This window comes from Herpailurus yagouaroundi, unplaced genomic scaffold (assembly GCF_014898765.1).
Source record: "Herpailurus yagouaroundi ecotype Mexico unplaced genomic scaffold, PumYag 322, whole genome shotgun sequence".
Classification (NCBI taxonomy): domain Eukaryota; kingdom Metazoa; phylum Chordata; class Mammalia; order Carnivora; family Felidae; genus Herpailurus; species Herpailurus yagouaroundi.
The window spans coordinates 156,336-179,790 of record NW_024412539.1 but is presented as its reverse complement, the minus strand read 5'-3'; the positions used below and the strand labels follow the sequence as shown (position 1 = coordinate 179,790).

The 23,455-nt window shown below is 51.3% G+C and overlaps 1 protein-coding gene across 3 annotated transcripts; it reads right to left on the bottom strand.

Moving 5' to 3' along the window:
- Positions 1–3,834: 3,834 nt before the first annotated feature.
- On the bottom strand, positions 3,835–20,288 carry ANKRD35 (ankyrin repeat domain 35). 3 transcript variants are annotated; one of them, XM_040462469.1, is made up of 14 exons: positions 20,116–20,288; positions 14,490–14,620; positions 13,601–13,689; positions 13,156–13,220; positions 12,291–12,348; positions 12,033–12,103; positions 11,591–11,697; positions 10,829–11,016; positions 10,179–10,216; positions 7,998–10,001; positions 6,041–6,130; positions 5,694–5,759; positions 4,790–4,900; positions 3,959–4,272 (listed from the first exon to the last, which is right to left on the bottom strand). In XM_040462469.1, exons 1-13 carry the CDS (start codon positions 20,152–20,154, stop codon positions 4,838–4,840), a joined length of 3,009 nt encoding a protein of 1,002 aa, XP_040318403.1. In that variant the 5' UTR covers positions 20,155–20,288; the 3' UTR covers positions 3,959–4,272; positions 4,790–4,837. The 3 variants fall into 3 exon arrangements, with proteins under 3 accessions (XP_040318401.1, XP_040318403.1, XP_040318400.1); XM_040462467.1 differs by lacking the exons at positions 3,959–4,272; positions 20,116–20,288 and adding an exon at positions 3,835–3,916 and having other exon boundaries at positions 14,490–16,470; XM_040462466.1 differs by lacking the exon at positions 20,116–20,288 and having other exon boundaries at positions 14,490–16,470.
- Between the last annotated feature and the right edge of the window lie 3,167 nt (positions 20,289–23,455).

Sequence of the window (23,455 nt, the reverse complement as noted above, 5' to 3'; positions counted from 1 at the left end):
GGGTGGAGTCATGCTGCAAATAAGACCGGGGCGGAGGGGGACCGGGATCTGCCTGCTTAAAGAGGTTCGTACTTGGAACGAGACTCTTCTCCCTGGGGGAAAGCCTGAGCTACTAGAACCCAAAGTGTACCTGAGCCCTAACTCTCCCTGTAGCCCCTCACCCCCTACCCGAATACGCAGACTGTCACCAGAGACCCCACGCCCTTGGTGTAGCTGAAGGTAAGCAGCGGGGAGGATTTCTTACCCAAAAAAGTCATCTCTCTTCCCCTCTCTAAACTACTTACTCTTCTTCAAAGCCTCTGACCTTTCAGAGACTTCCATGCTCAACCAAGCTAATCACTCATGCAGGTACCAAGAAAGCACCAATTTTAGGGCCATTTACCCAAATTAGATACTGGGGGAACTCATAGCATATTATAGTGAGTTGGCTGGGACCTAAGCGACAATGTCATTTGTTCAACAAACATTTGAATGCTGTTCAGAGGTCGTTAGGTGCTGAGGACATAAAAAGCCTTGCAGGACCTCTCAGTCTAGCAGCCGCAGCAAGACAGTTAAACCTATAATTGGCAAGGGGCGGCAGCGAGGCTCAGTCAGATAAGAGTCAGACTCCTGATTTTGGCTGGGGTCACGATCCCAGGGTCATGAGATGGAGCCCCGCATTGGGCTCTACCCTGAGCATGGAGCCTGCTTAGGATTCTCTCTCTGCCCCTCTCCCCTACTCGCACTTGCTCTGTCTCTAAAACAGACAACAAAAAACACCCATAATTGGCATAAAATAGTACTTTAATAAATAATATAAATAATCCTCTCATTTAGATTAAACCTTCAGTATAATCATTCCCATGAGACCCAACCAAACCACAAGAATCAAGGTACCAGCCTACCAATATCCCCCAGATACCTGTTGAATTGGACCATTACCGACTACTTTGTGGATTTCGTTCTTAGGGAAGATGTGCACCCTCTCCTGACACTCAGGTTCTTTCCCTGCTGTTTGCTGCCAGCAATGGTAAGACCTCAAGCTGAACTCAAGCTTAAGTGCTTGGTTCTAAATTCCAACTGCCCCTTGGAACAGTTGAGTCTTCATCAGTCCCTGAGCTCATTTTTTGTTCTGCTCAGTCATATAGATCAAAAGTTACTATGGGGACACTTGGGTGGCTCAGTCTGTTAAGTACTGACTTCGGCTCAGGTCATGGTTCTGGAGTTCAAGCCCCGCATTGAGCTCTGCACTGACAGTGTGGAGCCTGGTTGGGATTCTCTTTCTCTCTCTCTCTCTCTCTGTCCTTGTCCCTCTTGCGCATGCTGTCTCTCTCTCTCTAAATAAGCTTTTTTTAAAAAGTTACTATGGACTAGTTTGTATCCTCTAGAATTTTCAGTGATTTGGAGGGGAAAATTTAAAAAAAGAGAGAAGGGGGGGCGCCTGGGTGGCTCAGTCGGTTAAGCTTCCGACTTCAGCTCAGGTCATGATCTCATGATCCGTGAGTTCGAGCCCCGCGTCGGGCTCTGTGCTGACAGCTCAGAGCCTGGAGCCTGTTTCAGATTCTGTGCCTCCCTCTCTCTGACCCTCTCCCATTCATGCTCTGTCTGTCTCAAAAATAAACGTTAAAAAAAAAATTTTTTTTTAAAAAGAGAGAAGGGAGGATTCTTTGGGAGTCATATGTTCATTATCCTGATTGTGTGATGGGTGTTATGGGTGTGCACATATGTCAAAACTTATCAAATTGTACACCTTAAGTATGTGTAGTTTACTGAATGTCAATTATAACTCATTAAAGCTGTAAAAATGTAAAAGAAAAAAAAGAAACTCAACCATACCTTGAATCCTAATGGTTTCCTAAAGAAGGAATCTCCTTTAATAGCTAATTTGAGGGACACCCGGATGGCTCGGTCGGTTAAGCCTGCCTCTGATCTGTGTCTCCCTCTCTCTCTGCCCCTCCCCCACTCACACTCTGTCTCTCTTTCTCTCTCTCAAAAACAAAATAATAAATGTTAAAAAAAAATTTGTTTAAATAGTTAATTTGAGGTTGGAAGTTCCAGCATCCCTACAGGACAACTGAAAAGTAGGAACCAGGATGCCTGATTTTGATCCTGTATGCCAGCTCAGTAAGGACAAGAATCTTTTCTGAGATGTTCACTCTATTCTGAGCCTGGCCCGTAGTAGACTCGTTCAATGTCAGTTTAATGAACTAATGTTATCAGACAGAGGAGGGAGACTACAAATCCAGACCAAGTTCCAGACGGAAGGCATTCAAAGAAATAGTCTGACCCTATCGTGGCAACCAAGCTTCACCTACTCTCACCCATATACCCCTACATCTGACGCCTGAAGAAGGGGGATGCAAAAAGAGGAGTAAGAAGTCCCTACCTAAGCCCCATTCAGCAGACAGCCTAGAAGGGATAGGGACAAACTTAGGACTAGAGTTACTTTGGGAAAGAAAGATTTATTTTTTTTAATTTTTTTTTTAATTTTTTTTTAACGTTTATTTATTTTTGAGACAGAGAGAGACACAGCATGAACGGGGGAGGGGCAGAGAGAGAGGGAAACACAGAATCAGAAGCAGGCTCCAGGCTCCGAGCCATCAGCCCAGAGCCCGACGCGGGGCTCGAACTCGCGGACCGCGACATCGTGACCTGAGCTGAAGTCGGACAGCCAACCGACTGAGCCACCCAGGCGCCCCAAAAAAGATTTATTTTTGAAATCAAGGAAAACTTCAGGGCCTGGGGTCGTTGGGGTAAGAGTTTATGGGGTTGTACAGAGGGACACCATTTGGGAAGACCAGGGGCTGGAAACATTCCATCTTATGTTAGCATATCACTGACCATTCCCATAACTCAGCCATCCTGGGATCAGCTCCCATTACCGAAGCTGCTTCCTGACTCATACTTGAACTTAGCCAAACCATCTCCCCCTGTCTGGACCCCTCTCTCTCAACAGTTTCTTCATTCTTCCCACCCTTCCCACCACTCCATAAATAATGATTGTAACAGTCCTTTGAGATTCTTTGGTAACTCAAAGAAAAGAGAGGTTCTGTTCCCCTTAATGGAAAGGACTCAATCTTTCAGATGCTCTTCCTCTGGCAGCTGTACCCTCTCTTTCTCCATCAACCCCTCCGGTCTCCATTCTTCACGCCCAAAAGCAGTCCTGTGCCCATTTGCACAAATCCTAAAGCTGACCCTCATCCTCTCTAGGATGTGATCTACACCCCGCTGCTCTCTTCTGGCCCAAACCCTGGAGCCAGGCCCTGCAGCCCCCCTGTGGGCCCCTGTCTTCGAAGCAGCCCCTCCACACTCTCCTCTCAACCCAGGCAGGCTGTTTACTGCCAAACCGTGGCCTCCCACCCAGCCTCACCCAGCAGGGGGTAGGCTGGGAGAAGGACCAAGGAGGGGGCCAAACGCAGTTCCAGACTGGGGAGGAATTTGCTGCCTCTCCCACACCTAGCAGTCTGGCTGGTGGAGGGACACGAAGGGGAGGAGACCCCCGGGAAGTGGCCAAGAGAGATCTACGGTTTTCAGTCTGAGAACAGAACTGGAGGGAAGAAGCCAGCTCTGTGTATCCCTTCCTCCCTTCCCCAGGAATCAGACTTTTAACCCCTCTTGGTACCTGGGCAAAGAACACGGACCATGTGAGCCCTGTGCCTCAGATCTAGAAGCCCGGTTTGACACACCATCAAATATTTTAGATTCTACATCTTGAAGAAACTCCAGGTCTCTCAGTCTCCCCTCCTTAAAAAAAGATAGTGGATGCAGGAATCACAAGATAGAGAAAAAAGATTAGAGACAGATTTGAGAAAGAGAAAGAGTGTCGATCTCCATTTTCACAGGGTGCTATTTTTCAACCTGTGGGTCTTGACCCATGGGCGGATGGACGTATTTTGAGCAATATTTTTTTCAGTGGAGAATAATAGCAGAGAACATCCTAGAAAGAAAATAGTAAGGGTAAATACTATTTCAGGTTAGATGCGCCACGATGTAGTGTATTTCTTACTATGGATCACAATTGGGGGCCATTTGTGATTTTTAAAAAAAGTTTCCTTCCCCCACTCGCCTTTGAACAGAGAAAGCAGGGACACCCAACACCACACCGCCTCCTGCTTTATTTTCCATAGAGCTGGCCTCCGTGCATCTCCTCTGGTCTCATGCCGACTCCAGGCTTCAGGTTCTCAGGTCTGGGGTCCACAGTGTCATGTGGAGCCCCACCCATGCCATCCCCATGCCTGGCCCCACCCTCCAAAGCCTGATGGAGCCTCTGGAAGCCAGGGATGCTCTTACTCCCTGAAAGAAGAAATTCAGGAGTGAAATGCACACATTTCCACCTCCTCAGCCTCCTCTCACCCACGCCAAGATGCTAAAAGGGACGTCATCTACCTGGACCGGAGAAGATGCACAATGGCAGCAGGAAGAGCTGGGGTGACTACCCTCTGAATGAATGATGTGCAGGTGAAGGAGAGACTCTGGGGTTCACAGAGTCCCACCCTGCCACTCTGCCATCGTGGCTGTCTTTCCCTGGCGTCTCTAGCCCGGGGCCTTAGGAGAGCTACTCAACAAGTCTCGGTCCCCATCCCACGTTGGTCCCCTTCAGTCTACTTGCCCCCTGCCTCCCGCCTCTACCCAGTGATTCCGCAGATTGTGTCCTCTCAACTGACCTCGCTTCAAATGATCTACACCCCACAGGGCTCCCTAATGACAGCCACCACCACATGGGGCAAAAAGAGACTCCAATTCCCTCTCTTTTCTTTCCCAAGTCCTTTCTCCAGGCTGCTTCCCCCATCACCCTTGACCCACAACTCACAACAGAGAAATCAGAAGAAGTCGCACACCCCTCAGGGCCCCGGCTGCCTCACTCTTCCTGTATGCTGAGGATTCGCAGCAGAATATTATACACATCTTGTTCCATGTAACCCTGTAAGTGACAGGAAGGAAAGAAAAGGAGATGAAAAACAGAAAATGGGGAGAGACAGATAAGGAATCGTTCTGTGCTTTAGTCGAATGCTGTTTTACTATGTCCCCTGCTTTATAGTATGTGACTTCTCTACAGCTGTTTCCTTGTCTTTCCAAGGAGATAATGATGTCTACTTTCCGGGACTCCTACGAGGGTTAAAAACTATGATTATAAAGCAGAGCACAACAAATGTTCGATTCTTTGTAGTTGTTATTCTTCCTAAGCAAGGAGCAAGCCACCCACCTCTCCTTGGTGAGGGATAATTTGGCTCAGGATGAAACTGAGAAAGGGCATAAGAGACAGGAAAAGGCCTTGCAGTAGATCAGAGAATTGACGAGGAAAGGCAAATGCCTCTCCCCTCACATCCATGCACAACCACTCTTGATCTGCCTAATGAGATCCGGAGACCTGGCACTGAAACATCTGAAGTCCAGCTTTCTGGGGCGCCTGGGTGGCTCAGTTGGCTAAGCAGCCAACTCCTGATACTGGCTCAGGTCACAATCTCATATTCGTGAGATACAGTCCTGTGTCGGGCTCCACGCTGAACAGTGGAGCCTGCTTGGGATTCTCCCTCTCCCTCTCTCTCTCTCTCTCTCTCTCTCTCTCTCTGCACCCTCCCCTCAAAATAAATAAATAAACATAAACAAACAAAGTCCAGCTTTACACAAATGACAGGTATGTGCAGGTAGGAGGAGGGACCCCAAATGCAATGCCCCCTGCCCGACTCTCTGTCCCTAGACCCTCCCGGGCTCACCTGAGCGGCATTCAGCAGGTGCTTCCTATAGGCGGAGATGATCTCTTCATGGTTCTTCTGGGAATCCTGGGAGTGAGCACCGGTGAGAGATTATGCACCCACCCCACACCCCAGCACACCCACCCTGACATGTCACCACCACCCTCCCTCCCCACAGCATGAGGAACAACAGAATGAAGTGGTTAGCTGTGCCACGTGATCTCCCTCGGCCCATCAGTGGCCCAACCTGGACCCCCACCTGGCCAGGCCTCTGCAATTCCCAGAATCTCTCCCACGCATACCTCACTGCCATGGGCCACCCACCCTCTTCCCTAGTGGTGTCCATTTCCCTGAGGGCCAAAACATACCTGCAGCTGCAAGGCAAGGCGAGCATTTTCTCCCCGCACTGCCAAGACCTCCTCTGAAAGCTGTTCCAGCTTCTTCAACAATTCCTTGATCTAATAAATAAAGGTTAATTTAAAAAAAAAAAAAAACTTTTAAAGGGGCGCCTGGGTGGCTCAGTCAGTTGGGCAACCGACTTTGGCTAGGGTCATGACCTCACGGTTCATGGATTTGAGCCCTGCATTGGGCTCTGTGCTAACCGCTTCCTCAGAGCCTGGAGCCTGCTTCTAATTGTGTGTCTCCCTCTCTCTGCACCTCCCCTGTTTGTGCTTTGTCTCTCTCTGACTCTCAAAACATAAATAAATGTTAATAAAACAATTCCTTGATCTGAGGCCAGAAGGAAAGAAAGGGGACCAATGAGGCCCAAGTCACTTCCCACCCTGACACCACCCAGGGTCAAGGTCAGCTTTCTTTTATTGGGTATAGAATATGTGCCGGAAATTTTACACGCATTGTCTCAATTCATACCCAAAACAGCTCCTCTTCTGTCCCAAGAAGAGCAAGACTTCTCTGAGAGAAGTGTGACTATTCACATTTCGTAGATAAGGAGACCAAGTTAAGTAATTTGTCAAGATCATACAGCTAATAGGTAACGAAATAATGATTTGAACCAAGATCTCTTTGAATTCATTGTTGGTGCTCTCCACTCTGTACCGAATCCTGATCTACTCGTGGCTGCTGACCACCGAGGGAAATAGAAGTGAGTTTTGTTTTTGTGGTTTGTGAGGCTGAGGCACAAACTTGGTTAATGGTAACCAGCGGTAATAGAAACGGCGGTAGTAGGGACACTAAACATAGCTCGCTTTTATTTACTGAATGCTTACCATTTACCAAAAGTTGTTTTGAGTATTTTAAATATAGTATCTTATTAATGTAATGCTCATGAAAACCCTGTTATTGTCCCCATATCATAGAGGAGATTATAGATGAGGCCTAGATAAGAGACTTAGAGGTTCAGATAACTCACCCAAGATCAAGCAGTAAGTTTTGAAGCTGAAATTCAAATCCAGACGATGCCAGACCCCACAATTTTCTTTTGCACGTTTGTCTACATGCATCTTCTCCTTCAACACCAACACAAAATTCCTCCTTTCTTTACTTAGCCCCACCCACACTGATTCCTATTCTGCGTAACAGTCCTTCTCTTGGTATGCACTCTACGTTCCAAAAAACATATACGCCCTATATTTTTAAATCACTCTACCTTTGACCAGACACACAACCTTTAATAAGACAACTGATCTCATTCATTTCATAGGCAGTTCTAAAATCACTACATCCATTTCTAAATTGATTTTTTCAGATTCCTCAAACACGTCTCCTAGAAACATGGAGACTTGACACTGACTATTGGCGTAGTCGCTGGGAAACTCCGGTTTCTAACGCGGGGGTTTTCAAACTTTTTAATTTGCATGGGGGCTCTCCCTGTTGATGGCAATCTTAGGTAGAACTCGTTGGGACTGAAGTGGAAAGGGGAGAGGGAGGTGTTCCAGGCTAGCCTACTCTTCTAAACCCATCGGCCCCTGAGTCACCTCCTCCGAACCCCAGCAAAACCACAGCAACCCACCCCGACGGACCTCAGGCCTCTTGCTGGGCTGATACAGCATCTGCACTGTTGAAGAGACCCGTGCTAATAAACCTTAGCAGTCCAGGGCCTGGGCTAGCTCTGGCCTGGCCGCCCTGCTTCTAACCCCGAGTCCCACATTCGAATACCTAAGCCCCCTCCTCTCCTCTATCTATATCTTAACCTTACCTCCAATCTCAACCCCAAATCCCCAAGAGCCCGGAGAACACAGCGTGGTCCTTGCAGATGACGGGAGTTCGGTTCAGCGGTATGAAACTGACTAAGCCAAGGCTGGTGCGTTGTCGGCGAACCCTGAGCCGCACGGACACCTTCCCCGATGGCTGCTTCGCCCCGCTCACCTTGGCCTCCTTGTCCCGGCAGGCCCCGATGAGATGCTCCACCTTGTCCCTGAGCACCTCGGCCGTCTTCTCAAACTGCTGGGAGCGCCCGCGCAGCTCGGCGGCCTGGCGCTCCTGCTCCGCGGCCCGCGCCGCCAGGTCCCCGCTGCGGCGCCGCTCCTCCGCCGCGGCCTCGCGCAGCCGGCCCATCTCCCGGCACGCCGTGTTATACTTCTCCAGGAGGGCCTTCAGCTCCTGGCCCCAAGCCTGGGCCTGGGCAACCAGCGAGCCCCGCGTTTTCTCGTGCTGCCGCAGGCTGGCGGCCTCACGGGCCCGCAGCTCGGCCACCTCCTCAGTGGCCTGGTACAGAAGCTTCTTCAGCGTCCCAATCTCCTGGCTCTTCCCGCTCATGGTGGCCTGGACGGCCCGCAGCTCCTCCTCCAGCTTCCCCAGGTCCTGCTCCAGAGCGGCCACCTGGGGGGAGACTGGGCCCTGTGAGAAGGTGCCGGGTGGCTCCCCGCGGGGGCCGGGGGACCCGCGCAGCCGCCGGTTTTCCTGCTCCAGCCGGGCCAGCGAGTCTTGGGCCTCGCGGTGCCCGTCGGCCAGGGCGCGGATGCAGGCCCGCAGCTCCTCCAGGGGTTCGGCCGCCGTGCGCCCCGCGACGCCCCTGCCCACCACGTCCGGCGGCAGGTCGTCCCACAGCCCGCGGAGGCCACTGCTCTGGGAGGCCAGGCGCTGCCGCAGCTGCTCGGTGGCCTCCTTCTCCGCGGCCAGTTCATCTGTCAGCAGCCCCACGCTGCGCCGCAACTGCCGCAGCTGGTCCTGCGCCTCCGGTTTGGGGACGAAATCCCGCTGCAGACGCTGGCTCAGGGACTGCGGCTCCCCCTGCAGCCTCTGCGTCTCCTGCCCCAGCTGCCCCAGCTCCCCCAGCAGGTTACTGTTGCTCAGCCGCAGGGCCGCCACCTCCTTCTCCAACCGTCCCTTGGCCGGACCTCCTCCAGGCACCTGTCCCCTTGCGGGGGCCCCTAGAGGCTCTCCGCGAGCCCCAGGAGCCCCTGGCCGCCCCCCTTCATTCTCTTCGGAGGTGGTCTCTGGGCCGGCGTGCAGGGCTCCCTCTCTGGGCCGGGCAGCGGAGTCAGGGCTCACGGGTAATCCCGCCTTGGCCCTGTCCAGCCTCACCAGCACCTGCTCCAGCCTGGCCTCCATCTTCTCCCAGGCGGCCGCCGCAGCCTCGGCCCGGGGTGTCCCCAGAGCTCCCTCCAGGACCGGCCTTGACAAAGCCCCTCGGGCGGCATCCTTTTCTCGCCACACCGCGGCCAGCTCCTCCCTCAGTTGTAGCAGGAGCTGGTTCACGTCTCCGGGGCCCACTGGTGCAGCCGCGGTGCCTGCTGGTTCAGCCCCTGGGGCCCGGGGCCCCTCTTTCTGGCCAGCACGTGGCTTGTCGGTGTGATCAGGGCCAAGGGCCTGTCCACCGCTGGTGGTCAGCTGCTGTCCTGTGGCTTTCCCAATGGTCTCAGACCTGGGGCTCTGGGGTGGCCCCTGTTCTTCCGGTTGGCCCCCTCCAGGGGCTTCATACGGGACCTCCCCCGAGACCGAATCCTCTGCTTTCTTAGAAGCTAACGCCCGTTTGGCTGCAGCTGCAGCTGCTTCCTGCTGCTGCTTCTTTAGTTCTTGAATGCGCTCGGCCAGAAGGTCCAGGGGACAACCCTGCTCCATGCCATCTCCTCCAGGCCGGAGACTAGAGCCCTGCCCTCCTGGAGTCCCAGGCTGTGGTGATAGGAGAAGCCCCAGCTCCTGCACCTGCTCTCGAATCCCGTTCTCCAGGCCCAGGCAGGCTGCAGCTCGAGCCTCGCTCTCTTCCGTCTTTCGCACCAGCTCCTGCTCCAACTGAGAAACCTTCCTCTGCTCCTCTTCATACTTCCGCCTCCACTCATCCGGGCATGGGTCTTCCTCCTCCTCTTCCTCGGGCTCCGCTCTCCACGGGCTCTGGGGTGGAGAACCCACCAGAGACTCTGATGGGGAGGCCTACATAAAAAAAGGAATAGTGAAGTCGGGCAGCTAGCCCAACCCCCGGACGACCTTTCCTCTCTTAGACTGTCTTGATGCCCCGAAGACCACTCCCTGGGAGATATCCCAGTGAGATAGCCTGGGGAGGGAGATGGGGAGGGGAAGGTCAGAGGCAAAAGGCACTTAGGGTCTTACCTGGGATGTAAGATCCAGATGTTGAGCAAGCCCCTGACCTATACAAAAAAGCAGGGGGGGAGATGAGAGCAGAGATAGGTCCTCTTCCAGCCCACACTTTATCTTCAGACTTTTTCTGAGAGGAACAGTCCCTCGATGCAATAACCTTCCCACACATGTCTTCATGGTGCCAGGAGCCACCCCCGTTGAAAGGGTCCCTGACTATCTAGCATCTTCGGTTCACCATCCCAGAGATCGGCCAGCTCATTCATTTTGACTGCTCGCTTATTTATTGGGCACTGTGTCAGGCACGGTTATAGGCACCAGGACCTCACTGGTGAGCAAAACAGCCAGTGGCCGGCCTAGTGGGGGAGACGGAGACTGACCGTCAAATCTCACGAATAGATTTACGATCACAACCCATAAATGCTAGCGATAGTACCAAGCAGAATTGCCTTCAGCGAGACAAGGCTGCATGAAGGGACTTTGTGACCATGCTTTTGAGAATTTGGGTTCATTTCACAAGTAGCAGCAATAAGTAAATCAACATTCCACTAGCTAGTGACGATAGAGGGATTCTTTGTCCAGGAACAAACGGCATTCTAAGAAGCTTCTGGGATTCTAAGGCTATCCGGGAGAACTTCGAAGTTACGGAAGGGAACCTGCCTTACCTCCCTGCCGCCCCTGCCGGAGCAGGGCCTGCCGGAGCAGCCTCCACAGCTCCCTGTCCTCCGAGCGTACAGCATAATGCAGAGCGTCGTGCCCCTCGTTGTCCACCGCCCCTGCGTCTGCCCCGTGGCTCAGGAGCAGCTCGGCCACCTCCGCGCTGCCTTTCTCACAGGCCAGGATCAGAGCCGACCTGTGGGTTGGGACAGATCTGGGCATAGGCCTTCCCCAGGGAATCCAGGAGTCCTGGTTCCAGAAATTCCGCTCAGAGTCAGATCTCACTCGGTGCAGCAAGGAGAACCACAGACCAGTGCCAGCCAATGACAAAGCGTTCGAGCAGACCAGAACTGTTCAAATGCCGTTCCTTGGAGGTGCAGCATCAGAAAGCCGGGGGCCAATTTGAAGGGCTCTGTGTTCATCTACTTTCTATATTGAGGTGCTGCATGACTTCTTTATTGGCAAAAGGATCCCATTGCTTAGAAGATAGTTTGAAAACCAGTAAATTAAGCAAATGAACCCAGAAGCATCGATTCCACTCCCGGAGTCATCTGTGCCAGGAAGTCATCTGTGCCTTCTGAGCAGCTGCTCAGAAGGAAGGAGGTTCCCAAGAAAACAGAGACTAGTCTTCCTTCTTCCCCAAAACACAGACACACAGACGCGCGCGCGCGCACACACACACACACACACACACACACACACTTTGCCCAGGGGCTCCTTTCTAGAGTGGTCAATGTCTGGATTTGGGAAGGGGGGTGGGGAAGGCTCACTTGGCATCCTTGTCTGTGACATTAACCTGGGCACCTCTCTGCAGTAGCTGTGAGCAGATAGCTGCATGGCCACCCAGCGATGCGATCATCAGGGGTGTACGTCCGTCCTGCACAGATTGTGGGAAGGGAGGGGAGTTCATGAGGATCCAGGGGGAGCCAGAGGCTTGACAATTCTACCAACTGCCCTCTCCCGACATCTCTCCAGAAAAAAGCCCAGATCCAGGGGCTGAATACTCCTTTTGGGTGAGAAGTCCTCCAGGAGATAAGGCCTAACCTCTCCATGAAGAAGAGGAGGAGGAGCAGAGGGAGAAGGAAGAGGAGGTGTGTGCAGCCGCGGTCATGGAGCTGAGCCAGTCAAGCTCTGAGAGAGAGAGGGAGAGAGAGAGGGAGGGAGAGAGAGTAGCAGCCTCCCTGCGAAGGTCACCGCCCAGTGGACACTCACATTATCTGGGACGTTCAGGAAGGCTTCGTGGTCACACAGCAGGAGAACACTTGAGGCACAGCCAGAGGAGGCTGGGGGAGGGATGTTGGGTTAAGAAGAAGCAGGAAAGACACCTAGTCAGACTATGACCCAACATCGCCGCCAACCATTTCAGCAGTCAGCCCTGGCCTGCCCTGCTCCCCAAATGTTGTCTTCCCTCCCCTTCCGCCCGCTGGTCCCTGCAGCCACCCCATTTCCCACCGGTCCCCTGGCACATACCTGCCCAGTGCAGCGGACTACGATTCTCTGCATCCACAGCATCTTCGTTGGCACCATGCTGCAAACAGCCACAAAGGAGAGCAGCATGGGGCATGGCGGGTCCACTCTTATCACATACCCCCTCTTAGGGCACCAGCTTCCATAGTACTATGGGGAGGGGAAGGAGGACCGTGGCTCCGGCCAACTACTAGGCAAGCCCAATCCACCCCTGGTGGATGATAAGCAGCCTTGAAATTCAGCCCTGGGTCCTAAACCTAAGGCCCAAGAAAAATCAGATTATAGGCAAAGAAGCACGTTAGGGAAAATGACACCTGGGTCCATGCCTGGGACTTTAGGATCATAATCGGGGAACTTGGAAAGGGCCAGGAAGAACAAAAGCAGAAGAGCCATTTGCCCCGTGGCCTGTTGAACTGTGCCTTTTGGAGACCAGTTTCTAGATTGTCTGCATGTCGTTTCACCTATGTATCTGTCTTAGTGCTCCTAGCCTGCAAGCTCCTTAAAAACAGATGGTAGAATTTGGGGTGGATGTGAACACCTCTGTCCTCCGGCCACCTGCCCAGCCACTCAGCAGTTGGCCTCCGCAGGGGCTCTGCCAATGGCATGTGAATGACGGGCAGGCAGTCCCTGGGAACACAGCTCTATGACCGGCCCTCAAGGGCAGCATGAAGCATGGTGTCCGCACATAGTAGGCGTTACATAAAAGTTTGCGAATGAATGAATAGGTGATTATCAGCTCTCTTGCTGATGAGAGGGGGATGAGAGGGGTCCATTTGACCAAATGTTGCTTGTGACTATAAGACAAAGTTAGAAGATTCTAGGCCCACTTCCTCCCTTCCCACAAGTAGTATCAAGAGATTTCTGTTACCTGCAGCAGGACTTTGACACATTGTGGCTGGCAGGAGATGGTGGCCAAGTGCAGGGCAGTGCTTCCTGGAAAGAGAAAGAAGGGGAGATGGAGGGCGGGTGGCCCCATGCAAGCCGATGACTCACAGGGAGGGAAGGCAAGAGACGCACAGATAATCAGGGGGAGATTAGAGAGAGAAGCAAGCTCTCAGCCCCATGGGGCCAGAAATTCCTGTTCCCCCAGTGCCTGGTACCTGGCAGAGGTAGGAGTAGGGGTGAGGTAAACCCAGAGAAGGGTTTGCAGAGAGGGGAGCCCCTGGAAGGATGCTGGCCAGAGCCGGTGAGGAAGATGTGGGGGCCACAGTTAGAACTTCCGGCAGTTGGTGTCCCCCACCCCCCCCCACCCCCGCCATTGCTGCTGTAAAAGGAGAGGCCAACAGCTCGGCCCAGTGCATGGTCTAACTCACCATCCTCGTTTTTGCTGTTGATGTCAGCTCCATTTGCCAGCAGGATAGTCAGACATTCTGTCAGGCCTTTGGAGGCTGCCAGATGAAACCTGCCAGAATCAAGGCCAAGGGACAGAAGGATGGAGGGACCAGTAGATGAGGGATGCGGGAGGCTTTGTAAGCACTGCCTGCTGTACTCCTTCACCCCCAGAGCCAATCCCCACAACAGACAGGGGAGTTCCCCGAGCCTGACTTTCTGAGGAAAAGGCTATGTGGCTTACTGTCACAAAGGCAGAGGAGGCTGGGAAGCAAAGACAGAAATAAGAGCTACAGATCTCAAGCAACCTAGACTCTTGCAGGGGTGTCCAGGGAGCGCATAGCTAACCACCTGTTGCTCTGACCACATGGGCCTTTACAACTGGGACTGTCCTAGAACAAGGCAGCCAGAGAGCAGAGCAGCGGACTGGACATTTGAAGGCTCACTTGGGCAGAGACAGGGATAATGTCCCTCCTGTCCGGATCACTCTGTCTAGCTATGTGATGCTCATGGCTACCACTTGGTTCCTAATGGCTCAAGCTTACACACCCTCCTACCCTTGCAATAAATAAACGTTGTTGTTAGAAATACACCGTTTTATGTTTGTTTCATGGGCTTCCTGTCTGGTTTTTTTGTTTTGTTTTTTGCCAGTTTTGTCAACCTGGGTTGTGAGATTGGACTCACGATAGCTTCTTCTCTCACCATGTGTAGCACTCGATCCATAGCAAACCCTGACCAATACGCTTTCCGATTAAGACAAAAAGGGCTCTGAGGCTGTAGGCACTCCCTGGTCCTACCTGATCTTGGGGTTTAGGACTTTCAAAGGGAACCACATATCAAGGGGAGGGAGGGTACTTGAGAGGGGCTACTCACGAGGACTGGCCGCTCGAGTTCAGCTTGGTGGGTCGGGCCGACTTCCTCGAGGCCAGGGAGGCCACGCGTCCCACATCCCCCCGCTGCACTGCCTCCAGCAGCTTCTGGTCGCGGCGGTTCCATTTCTCCACCTGGTCCAGGGCCGCAAATGGTGCGAACAAAGGGGGTGGGGTTGGAGTGGAAAAAGGAAAGAAGGATGACAGGCAACAGAAGAGAGACATGGCCGAGGTCCTTCCAACATGCCACAAGTCCCTCAGCCTAGATCATTCCGTGCTGTGCTGAGAAACCACTGCTGGTTATTGTCGGCCCTGTAGACTACTGGGTTTACGGTCATGTTCGAGTACTGGATGCAGAGTATTTCAGATGTCTTTTTTTTTTTTTTTTTAAATCATCATATGTGATTATTGCTGTCAGGTGCACAAGCTCAGAGCGATCCTAGCCACGACGACTTTCCCTTTGGCTCTCCAGGTCTTGCCCGAGCAAACTGAACCACACCAACCACTCCCAGCTGGGCTCACGTTACCGCTCATCTCCCCACGCTGCTTTGCTTCTTGTCCTCAGATTTCTGCGACGCCAAGGCACCTAGCTTTACACCACGGCTAGGAGTCCAAATACCTAGCCATACATGCCATCTCTACCCCTCGGCTTTGGGCCCCCAACCTGGGAGGGGAAGCAGAGTTTCTGTTTTCCCATCTCATTTCTATGCCCTTTCCGTCCCCTTCCATGGCACAGCCACCCAAAGGCAAAGATAGGTCTCTAGCTAGGCTTGAGGAGGCAGCTCCCGTCCCCCTCCCTCCCCAGGCCTCCCTCCTCTTCACCCTGGCAGGGAGCAGCTGTCCCCGGCAACAGCCACACCTGCATGCATTGTTCCATCATTCCCGCTTGACTTTTGCAGGTGGCGGGGTAATTACAATAATTGAGGTATGGCAGGGCGTGAAGGAGAGAGAGCTGTGTGGAAACACCCAGGGCTGAGAGCACAGAACAGCCTGATTGGATCCAGAGAGGGGAAGGGATGCAAACATCTGGGATATGGTGAAAAGGGTCCTGGATGCACATTTTGTCAGCAGGCCCGAGTTCGGGGCCTGGTTCGGCCACTTTCTCACCTTTGGGACCCAGAACAAGCGACGGAACACCTCTGTTTCCCCATCTATAACGTGTGGGAAATAATTACTACCTCATCACGCTGTGAGCATTAAATGAGCTAACCTCATATGAGGTATATAAAATCTCTTTGTAACCTGTAAAGAACCCTACTAGCGAGCGTGTGTATTCTTCTAACCAAACAGGAAGTGGGAGGGGCTGGGGGGTGATACATTACATTTTATGAGGTGTAATCGCAACAAGAAAGAGGCTTTGGGAGGAGGTGGAAAAAAATAGGGTCTGTGGCAGCCCAATAACTCATTTTGGGATACTATTTTCAAAGCCAGGGCAAACTATGTTGCAAAAGCAGGAGAGATTTGAAACTCCCACGAGGTAAGAGTGATCTCAGGCTAGCACAGCCCTTGCGACTCCATACAGTCTTTTTCAAGTGCTGTTTCAATTAGCCTCTCAACATCCCTGGAAAGCAGGCAGGGCTGAAATTATTTGATCTGACAGCAGAAGAAACTCAAGCACACTGTCGCTGGATAACTGTACAGGGTCACACCACAAACTAGTGGTGAAACTGAGATCACAACCCAGGCCACCTGACGCCCAATGCTGGTCCTCACCACCAGACCACACGCACTACTGTGGAAGAGGGTTTACTTCTTTCCACGTACGCAGTCTAAGGCGGCCTCCGGGGCAAAGCCACCCACCCTCAGACGCTACTCCCTGCACAGAGAAGAGTCTCCAAACAGGTTAAGTCTCCAAGGGCAAAATAAACAAAGTGTCTGCTCCGTATACCAACAGACTCTGGGATGTAGGAACATGTTATCCAATGTCCCTTGAGGACGAGTTACAGCCAGAAGTTAGAATTACGCCTCCACCGCAGGACACTGCCATCAGCTGATCTCAATCTGAAGTCCTCTGCTTAAAATCCTGATTCTAGGGGCGCCTGGGTGGCGCAGTCGGTTAAGCGTCCGACTTCAGCCAGGTCACAATCTCGCGGTCCGTGAGTTCGAGCCCCGCGTCAGGCTCTGGGCTGATGGCTCGGAGCCTGGAGCCTGTTTCCAATTCTGTGTCTTCCTCTCTCTCTGCCCCTCCCCCGTTCATGCTCTGTCTCTCTCTGTCCCAAAAATAAATAAAAACGTTGAAAAAAAATGTTTTTTAATCCTGATTCTAACACGTTCTGTCCTTGTGAATTTAGGCATGTAATGACTTCTCTGAACCTCAGCTTCCAAGTGATATAATGTGCTATAAAGCACCTAGCACTATGCCACATAGTGGGTGCACAATAAATGCTAGTTCCAATCCCCATCCTTCCTAGCCTTGCTGGGCACATTTTGGATGTGCCAGAAATTCTGGGTTCAGAATTCTCCATACAGGGGAACGGGAGGCAGGGATCTTGCTCATATCAGCCAATGCATAAGAGCCAGGCTGTAGAGATGGTGAAGGTGGGTCTTAGCAACATAGACACGTTTCTTTCCACTAGAGAGCTCTAAATCCACCTGATTTTTTAAATATATATATTTTTAAAGTTTTATTTATTTATTCTGGGACAGAGAGAGGCAGAGAAAGGGAGAGAAAGGGGATCCCAAGCAGGCTCTGCACTGATAGCGCAGAGCCCGACCCAGTGCTTGAACCCACGAACCATGAGACCTTGGCCTGAGCCAAGATCAAGACTCAGATGCCCAACTGAGCCACTCAAGCGCCCCTAAATCCACCTTGTTTGTTTCCTATAATCTTGTTACCCTAAGAAGAATTTAGAATAGGTGGAAATTCGTCACGGCCAAACCTCTGTAGAACTAGGATGAAGGACAGAGGATGCTTCCATATTCCAAGATCCAGTCCACTGCTCACCCCAGCTCCTTGGACAAGAGGCACTGGGTTGCCATCACAGCCTCAAGGGAGCAATCACCACATTAATCAGCAGACTCAAAAACAAAGATAAGCTTTGTATTTCTGTAACCAAGATTAGGGGCCTTTGTACAAGTAATTGTGGCCTTACCTTATCTCTGGCTGTGTGCCCATAAGCATCCTACTGAGATGGGACACACCAACAGGAGAGAGAGAAAGACTGGCTATATGTGTAGGACAGGTGCGTGGAAATGGAAAGGCTGCCTTAGAGGAAGCAGGAGCTGACTCTCAAAAAAAAAAAAATTTTAATGCAATTGACATTCCTCTAAGCTGATTCAGTGCCAACTGTTGAAAGCTATTTTTTGGTCTACTTCCTACACAGGCAGAGAAAGCTAATAGGTAAGACTCCCTCAAAAAGCATCATCTATCAATCAGACTAAAATAAAACGAGACCATAAGAGTCGGGTTTTTATTCGTGTCTTTGTTTTGCTCTTTATATTCTGGATAACTTAGATTAACTTTAAAATGATCACTGATCTTCGCTCCTGATCTCAATCTAAGGGTGCGGGGATCTGGCCCTGGACCCGGGGGTGGGAGTGGAGGCAGGCAGGGGCAATCCTCCGGTGAGACTTGGAAGCCAGGCTTTGGGAGTGGCCAGGAAGGCTTGTTGCATTGTTTCTCTGACAAACATGTTCAGAGTGGTTAGCCACCCAAGGAGTGGAGGAATTTATCATAAGGGTGAGGAAGTTTCAGGAGGAAACAATTTGCAGCTGACACTGGCCTATTTTTTAAGCTTTTTGTGATCCATCCTCACCAAGGCAACTGTTTTCTTTCCAGCTAGATAGTTCTAAATCCACCCAATTCACTTCCTATGAGCTTGTGACACTAAAGAGAGTCGAGAATGGGTGGAAATTCTTCATAGCCAAACATCTGTAGAGCTGGCGTGAGGGAGGGATGTTTCCAAATTCCAACATTCCATCCATTGCTTACTCCAGCACCTTGGAAAGGAGACACTGACCAAGGATTGGAGAATCAGGAAAAATGAAATAATTTCCCCATTCCTAAGGAGCAGGCCGACTGCACAGACCGGAAAGGGAAGGGCAATGTGGAGGACTTTCAGTGACTAGGGAAGAGTCCGTGTGAATCAGAAAATCATTATCAGTTAAGACGGAATCTGAGTAGCTTCAGTTTCTGGTACCTATCCTAGTCAGCCAGTAAATGCATTTTGATTGGCTGATCCATGTGTGGAGATGACGGGAGAAGCAATCACAAGTGGGACAAGGACAGGCCTCAACAGAGTTCCTACTCTTGCCTCATAGCTCACTCACGTCCAGGCTTCTGTGGCCTGCCCTTGCAGAGCGAGCTGAGCTGTTCTCATGTTTGCTCCTGAGGGACACCACTAAGTCAGGTTAGGCTAAGTAACATTCCCACAGGTCGCTGGCTACTTCACTTCTAAATGAGCCCCAATCCCAATCTCCACAGAAAATGCCATCCCCCAATAGGGGGTCTCTCTATAAGAGATCTTCAGGGAAGAGGCAGCTACGTCCTCTCCGTGCCCCACCTTCTGTAATCGGCCTCGTGTTGTTTTCTGGGAGAACATGGGGAATAGAGTGACTTCTACTGGGAGCTCTCAGAGAGCATCCACTATACCCTCTTCTCCTATGGTCACCTTTCCCCAACTCAGTCCAGGAAGCAGAGAGCACAAGGCCTAAGCAACTGAGTAAGGGTTCTCAATGAAGGAAGATTCTGGGGAGAAGCAGGCAGGAGGTCTTGACTGGTCCAAGAACCAATCTGATAACCAGACACTGCAGTGAGCTGGCCAGGGTGGATTCTGCAGGCAACTTACCCAGTTTCTTGGGGAGCTGCCAGACAAGTATGTCTCCTCTACCAGTGCCTGCCAGGCTGGGGGACTGCAAGATTAACCCACAGAGAGCAGGCAGAAGGAGGTTGGGGCAAAAGGGGGAAAACTAGGGTTGACAACCATTGGGCAGAGAGGGGCAGGGAGCCGAAGGGGGCAAGGAGGAGGCTGCTGGTGTGGGAGTACCAATTGGAAAGAAGTCTGGAGCGATGTTGGAGAGCCACTGGTGCTGATGAGATAGCAGGAGTGGAAGAGGCCGGGGGCGGGGGGAGGGGGAGATGGGAGGCAGGGGCAGAGAAGATTTTGAAGCAGGGCTAATGGAAGGCACTGGCCTGGGAGTTTGTTGGGCCGAGAGGAAACAGCAAGGATAGAGCCATATGAGAGGGCAGGGTTGTAAGGACAGATCAGGGCTGAAAATGGGGCTGTGGGGCAAAACTTGGGACATAGAGTGGAACTTGGGGCTGAGCAGGGGCTGGGGATAGAGCAGATGCTTGGTGTTCAGTGCTGTGAGAGAGCAAAAGTAGACACGGCCTTCAGGGAGGGGCAGGGGCTGCAGGAAATATCTTAGAAGTTGGGGGTGTACATGCTAGGAGGACAAGAAAGGGCCAAGAGAAAGGAACTTGGGGGAGGGCAGACGTTAGGAAGGCAAGTCGGCGGCTAGAGGACCAGGGTCTTGGGGAAGGCAGGGCTGGCGGGCTGCATTGCGGGAGTGGAAGAGCTGGAAAGACCGATAAAGAGAAAAGGCGATGGTGCATGAAGATGGGACTCAGGACTTCTGTCACCACAGGGCTTGGACCCCAGCCCCATCCTCCCGGACATTTTGGCACCTACCGCCACCTGTGAGCTGGAACAGGAGAAGATGCGCTTCATGGCCAGGGCCAGAGCCACGGGGGGACGGGGACGCGCGGAGAACGGGGCTACAGGTTCCCGAACCCACGGGACTCGGCTGCGGCTCTGCAAGAGAGAGCTGTCAAAAGCAGAGTGGGACCTGTTCCAGGACCCGCCCCAGGACCCGCTGGGTTCAATCAGATACGAGAACCCGAGAACTGGCCTTAAAACTCCGCCCCTGGCCCTGCCCTACTCTGACGTTGCAAAAGCAAAAAACCTGCAGTCTTTGGCTGCGACTTGGGCATGGTCTCAAACCTCGCCCTCCCAAAGCAAACCCGCCTCCGGCTCCAACCCACTCTATGGCAGAAGGTACCACCGGAGCTCAGGCTAAAACTCCGCCCCCAGCCCCACCCCTCCGCAGTTTCAGGCTGCGGCTCCGCCCCCAAGCCCCGCCTCAGCTCCGCCCTTTCAGGCGTGGCTTCAGGTCTGAGCTTCGCTAGGTCGGCTGTGTTCTTACCAACTGTCGCGTTTAACCACTGGTGACGACGCTTTTATTATATCCAGAGACATCTGGCCTGCTTAATTACCTCTGCTTCCTTCCCCCATTCCCTGACCGAAAACCCAAGCACAAAAGAGGCTTTGAAGAGAGCAATTTGGAAACCGCAGGAGAGTGTGGTGCAGAGCAGAGGATTGAGCTGGGATGATTGCATGACCCTCCGCAACCTGGGGGGGAAAAACCTGAGGGAAAGGAGATCAGGCTTAATATTGTAGCAAAATCTGTAAGTTAGAAAATAGCAGTGGGGGAGGAGAGAATTCTTATGTTAAGTAGCTCCCATTTGAAATAAACCCCACAAAACGGTCTAAACTATTTCCACTGCCCTTTAAATTCAGATTCTCAGCAATTCTTGAATTGTCAGTTGCCACTAACTGGTCTGCCCATGTGTCCTTTTGATAAGGGATAGGAGCAGAAAAATGTTCACCGTTAGCCCAGAAGGCTTACCTATAGCCTACATAGTTTCAATAAGAATCAAATACCAGCTGGTTGCTACATTCTTAAAGGGAGGGTCTCATGACTGCCTATAAATCTCACTGATCATTAATATTGAACTCAATGATAAGCACCAGAGAAAACTTGCAAAAGTACTTTTCGGAGTAGAAATTTGAAGAAGGCATTTTTATGATCTAATACTCCTTGCACATCCCCTCCCCCTTGAGCACTAAGCATATAACCACCAGCTTCATTCACACAGCAAAAGAACAACTCTTTCTGCTCCCTGTCCGTGTTACTAAAATAAACTTGCTAAGTTGCAACATACAACATCTCAAGAATTCTTTCTTGACCGTGTGCTCAATGATTCTACATTTTTGGTGGCCCATACGGGGACAAGGGAGTGAATTCAGGAGCTTGATGCAACTTTGTAAATCTTTGTTACCCCCGTCTTTGTTTCTTACCTGTTTTTCTTTTTCAGAGATGTCCTGAATAGTATGACCCTTCAGAGTGTGTCCTGTTGCCCAGGTGCTCAGGAGAGGAACTCTTGCCCATAGCTACACAACAGAGAGGGATGAACTCTTGCCACCAGCTGGACACTATTACATCAGCCCTAATGGCGTTGGTCTCAGAAACCAGACTCTCCTTGTTTTTCCTGTTCTTTTAACCAATATATTCTTGTTGGGCATGGGATGGCCACATAAGTCTTTAGGATGGCCACCAATCTCAAGACTTCCATGTAAAGTTTCCTCCTAAATAACCCGGTATGATTCCTTGATGAGCGTAAAATCCAAGATATGTAAGGCTGTGTGCTTCCTGAAAGGGACCGGATGAAGCGATTGATTACCCAGTTGGGGCACTCACCCAACGGGGCACCGAGCTCTTGGGACTGGATCATGGATAAAGCTCACAACAAAGTTACCTGGGGACACCTGGCTGGCTCAGTCAGTAGACCATGTGGCTCTTGATCTCATGGCCATGAGTTCAAGCCCTATGTTGGGCATGGAGACTACTTTAAAAATAATAATAATAAAAGAAAAGAAAAAGAAAAAGAAAGTTGCCCAGAACACGTAGGAGTTCCATACTTTCATTTTTTCATACTCTCATTTTGTCCTTACCCATGGGCTGCTTGGCATGTTCCATCCTGCTCTCAGATTGAAAATACTTCTAGTTTAGATATATGACAATTAATATGATATAAAATAGCTGCCCCTTCTTAACAAGGGCCAAGACTTCTACCCCATCCATTAATACCAGATCTAGAGCTTAGGGTACTATTATTGGTCACCAAATACTTTGGCTCCCCCAAAATGGAAAGAGGCAGCCCCAATCTCTGCAGCATTTTAGTCCATTCACCAGCACCTATTGTAGTCTAGAATGAAATGGGGAAGGGAAGGGAGGTCAACATGCCTTCTTGGGGAGTACAAAGGTGTCAGAGCAGTCAAGAAAGAGGGACGCCTCCCCCCACTCTGAACCTCAGGAAACTTTGGCAATATTCCCGATGGGACACCATTCGGAAACCGAGGGGGGTTTTGGTAATGGACTCATAGTTAATGTACTTTCCTCATTTGTTTTGTGGGAATTCACTATGGGATCAGCTTCCTCAATCCCAAAGGATTACCCTTTGGGCTGTCTCCTAACACACTGGAGTCAATTTGGACAACAGGATTTAAAGAAGCATCTCATGTTCTGTGATAATGGCCAGCCTCAATATTCTCTGGAGGATGATGAAAAATGGCCCACTTAAGGACCAAAGATGGCCCTTAAACTTCAATACTATTTATCAATTAGACCTTTTTTGTCAGGGAAAATGACCAAAATCCCATATTGTCAGGACTTTATGGCCCTGTACTAAAATCCTGATCCGTCCATACTCATTTAGCAGGGCCCGAGGACACTCCTCTCCCCACCCTGCACCCCTCAATCCACCATCGGCTCAGCTGCCTCAGGCCCTTCTACTTCTGTTTATCCATCACTTGCATGTGTTCTGTCATGTTCTCTATGTGCTCCCCTTGGTCTCTCTTGAAAACAGGTTGTTGCCAAGATCGCGCACATGTCTTCCTCTTTTTCCTGAGTTATGCATCTCCTCTCTGTTTGCTTCTTCTTTTTTGGGTCAGGTCTGGAATATATCTTGAGAGAACTGGATGAATGTTGCCTGAGTCTTGTTGTATGGGGGAGGGGGTTCATTCCTGGGTTAATGGCTGCGGTAATTGGAGCCAGTCATCTGTGGTTAGTCTACCTCGAGACCTTAAGGAATATTCCCAAGGAGATGCCAAAACTCCTTTTGTTTCAGGAAAGTTCCCTGTCTTCTCTGGCCTGACATGGACTACCTGTTTTCAGTCTGTGTTGGTGGAA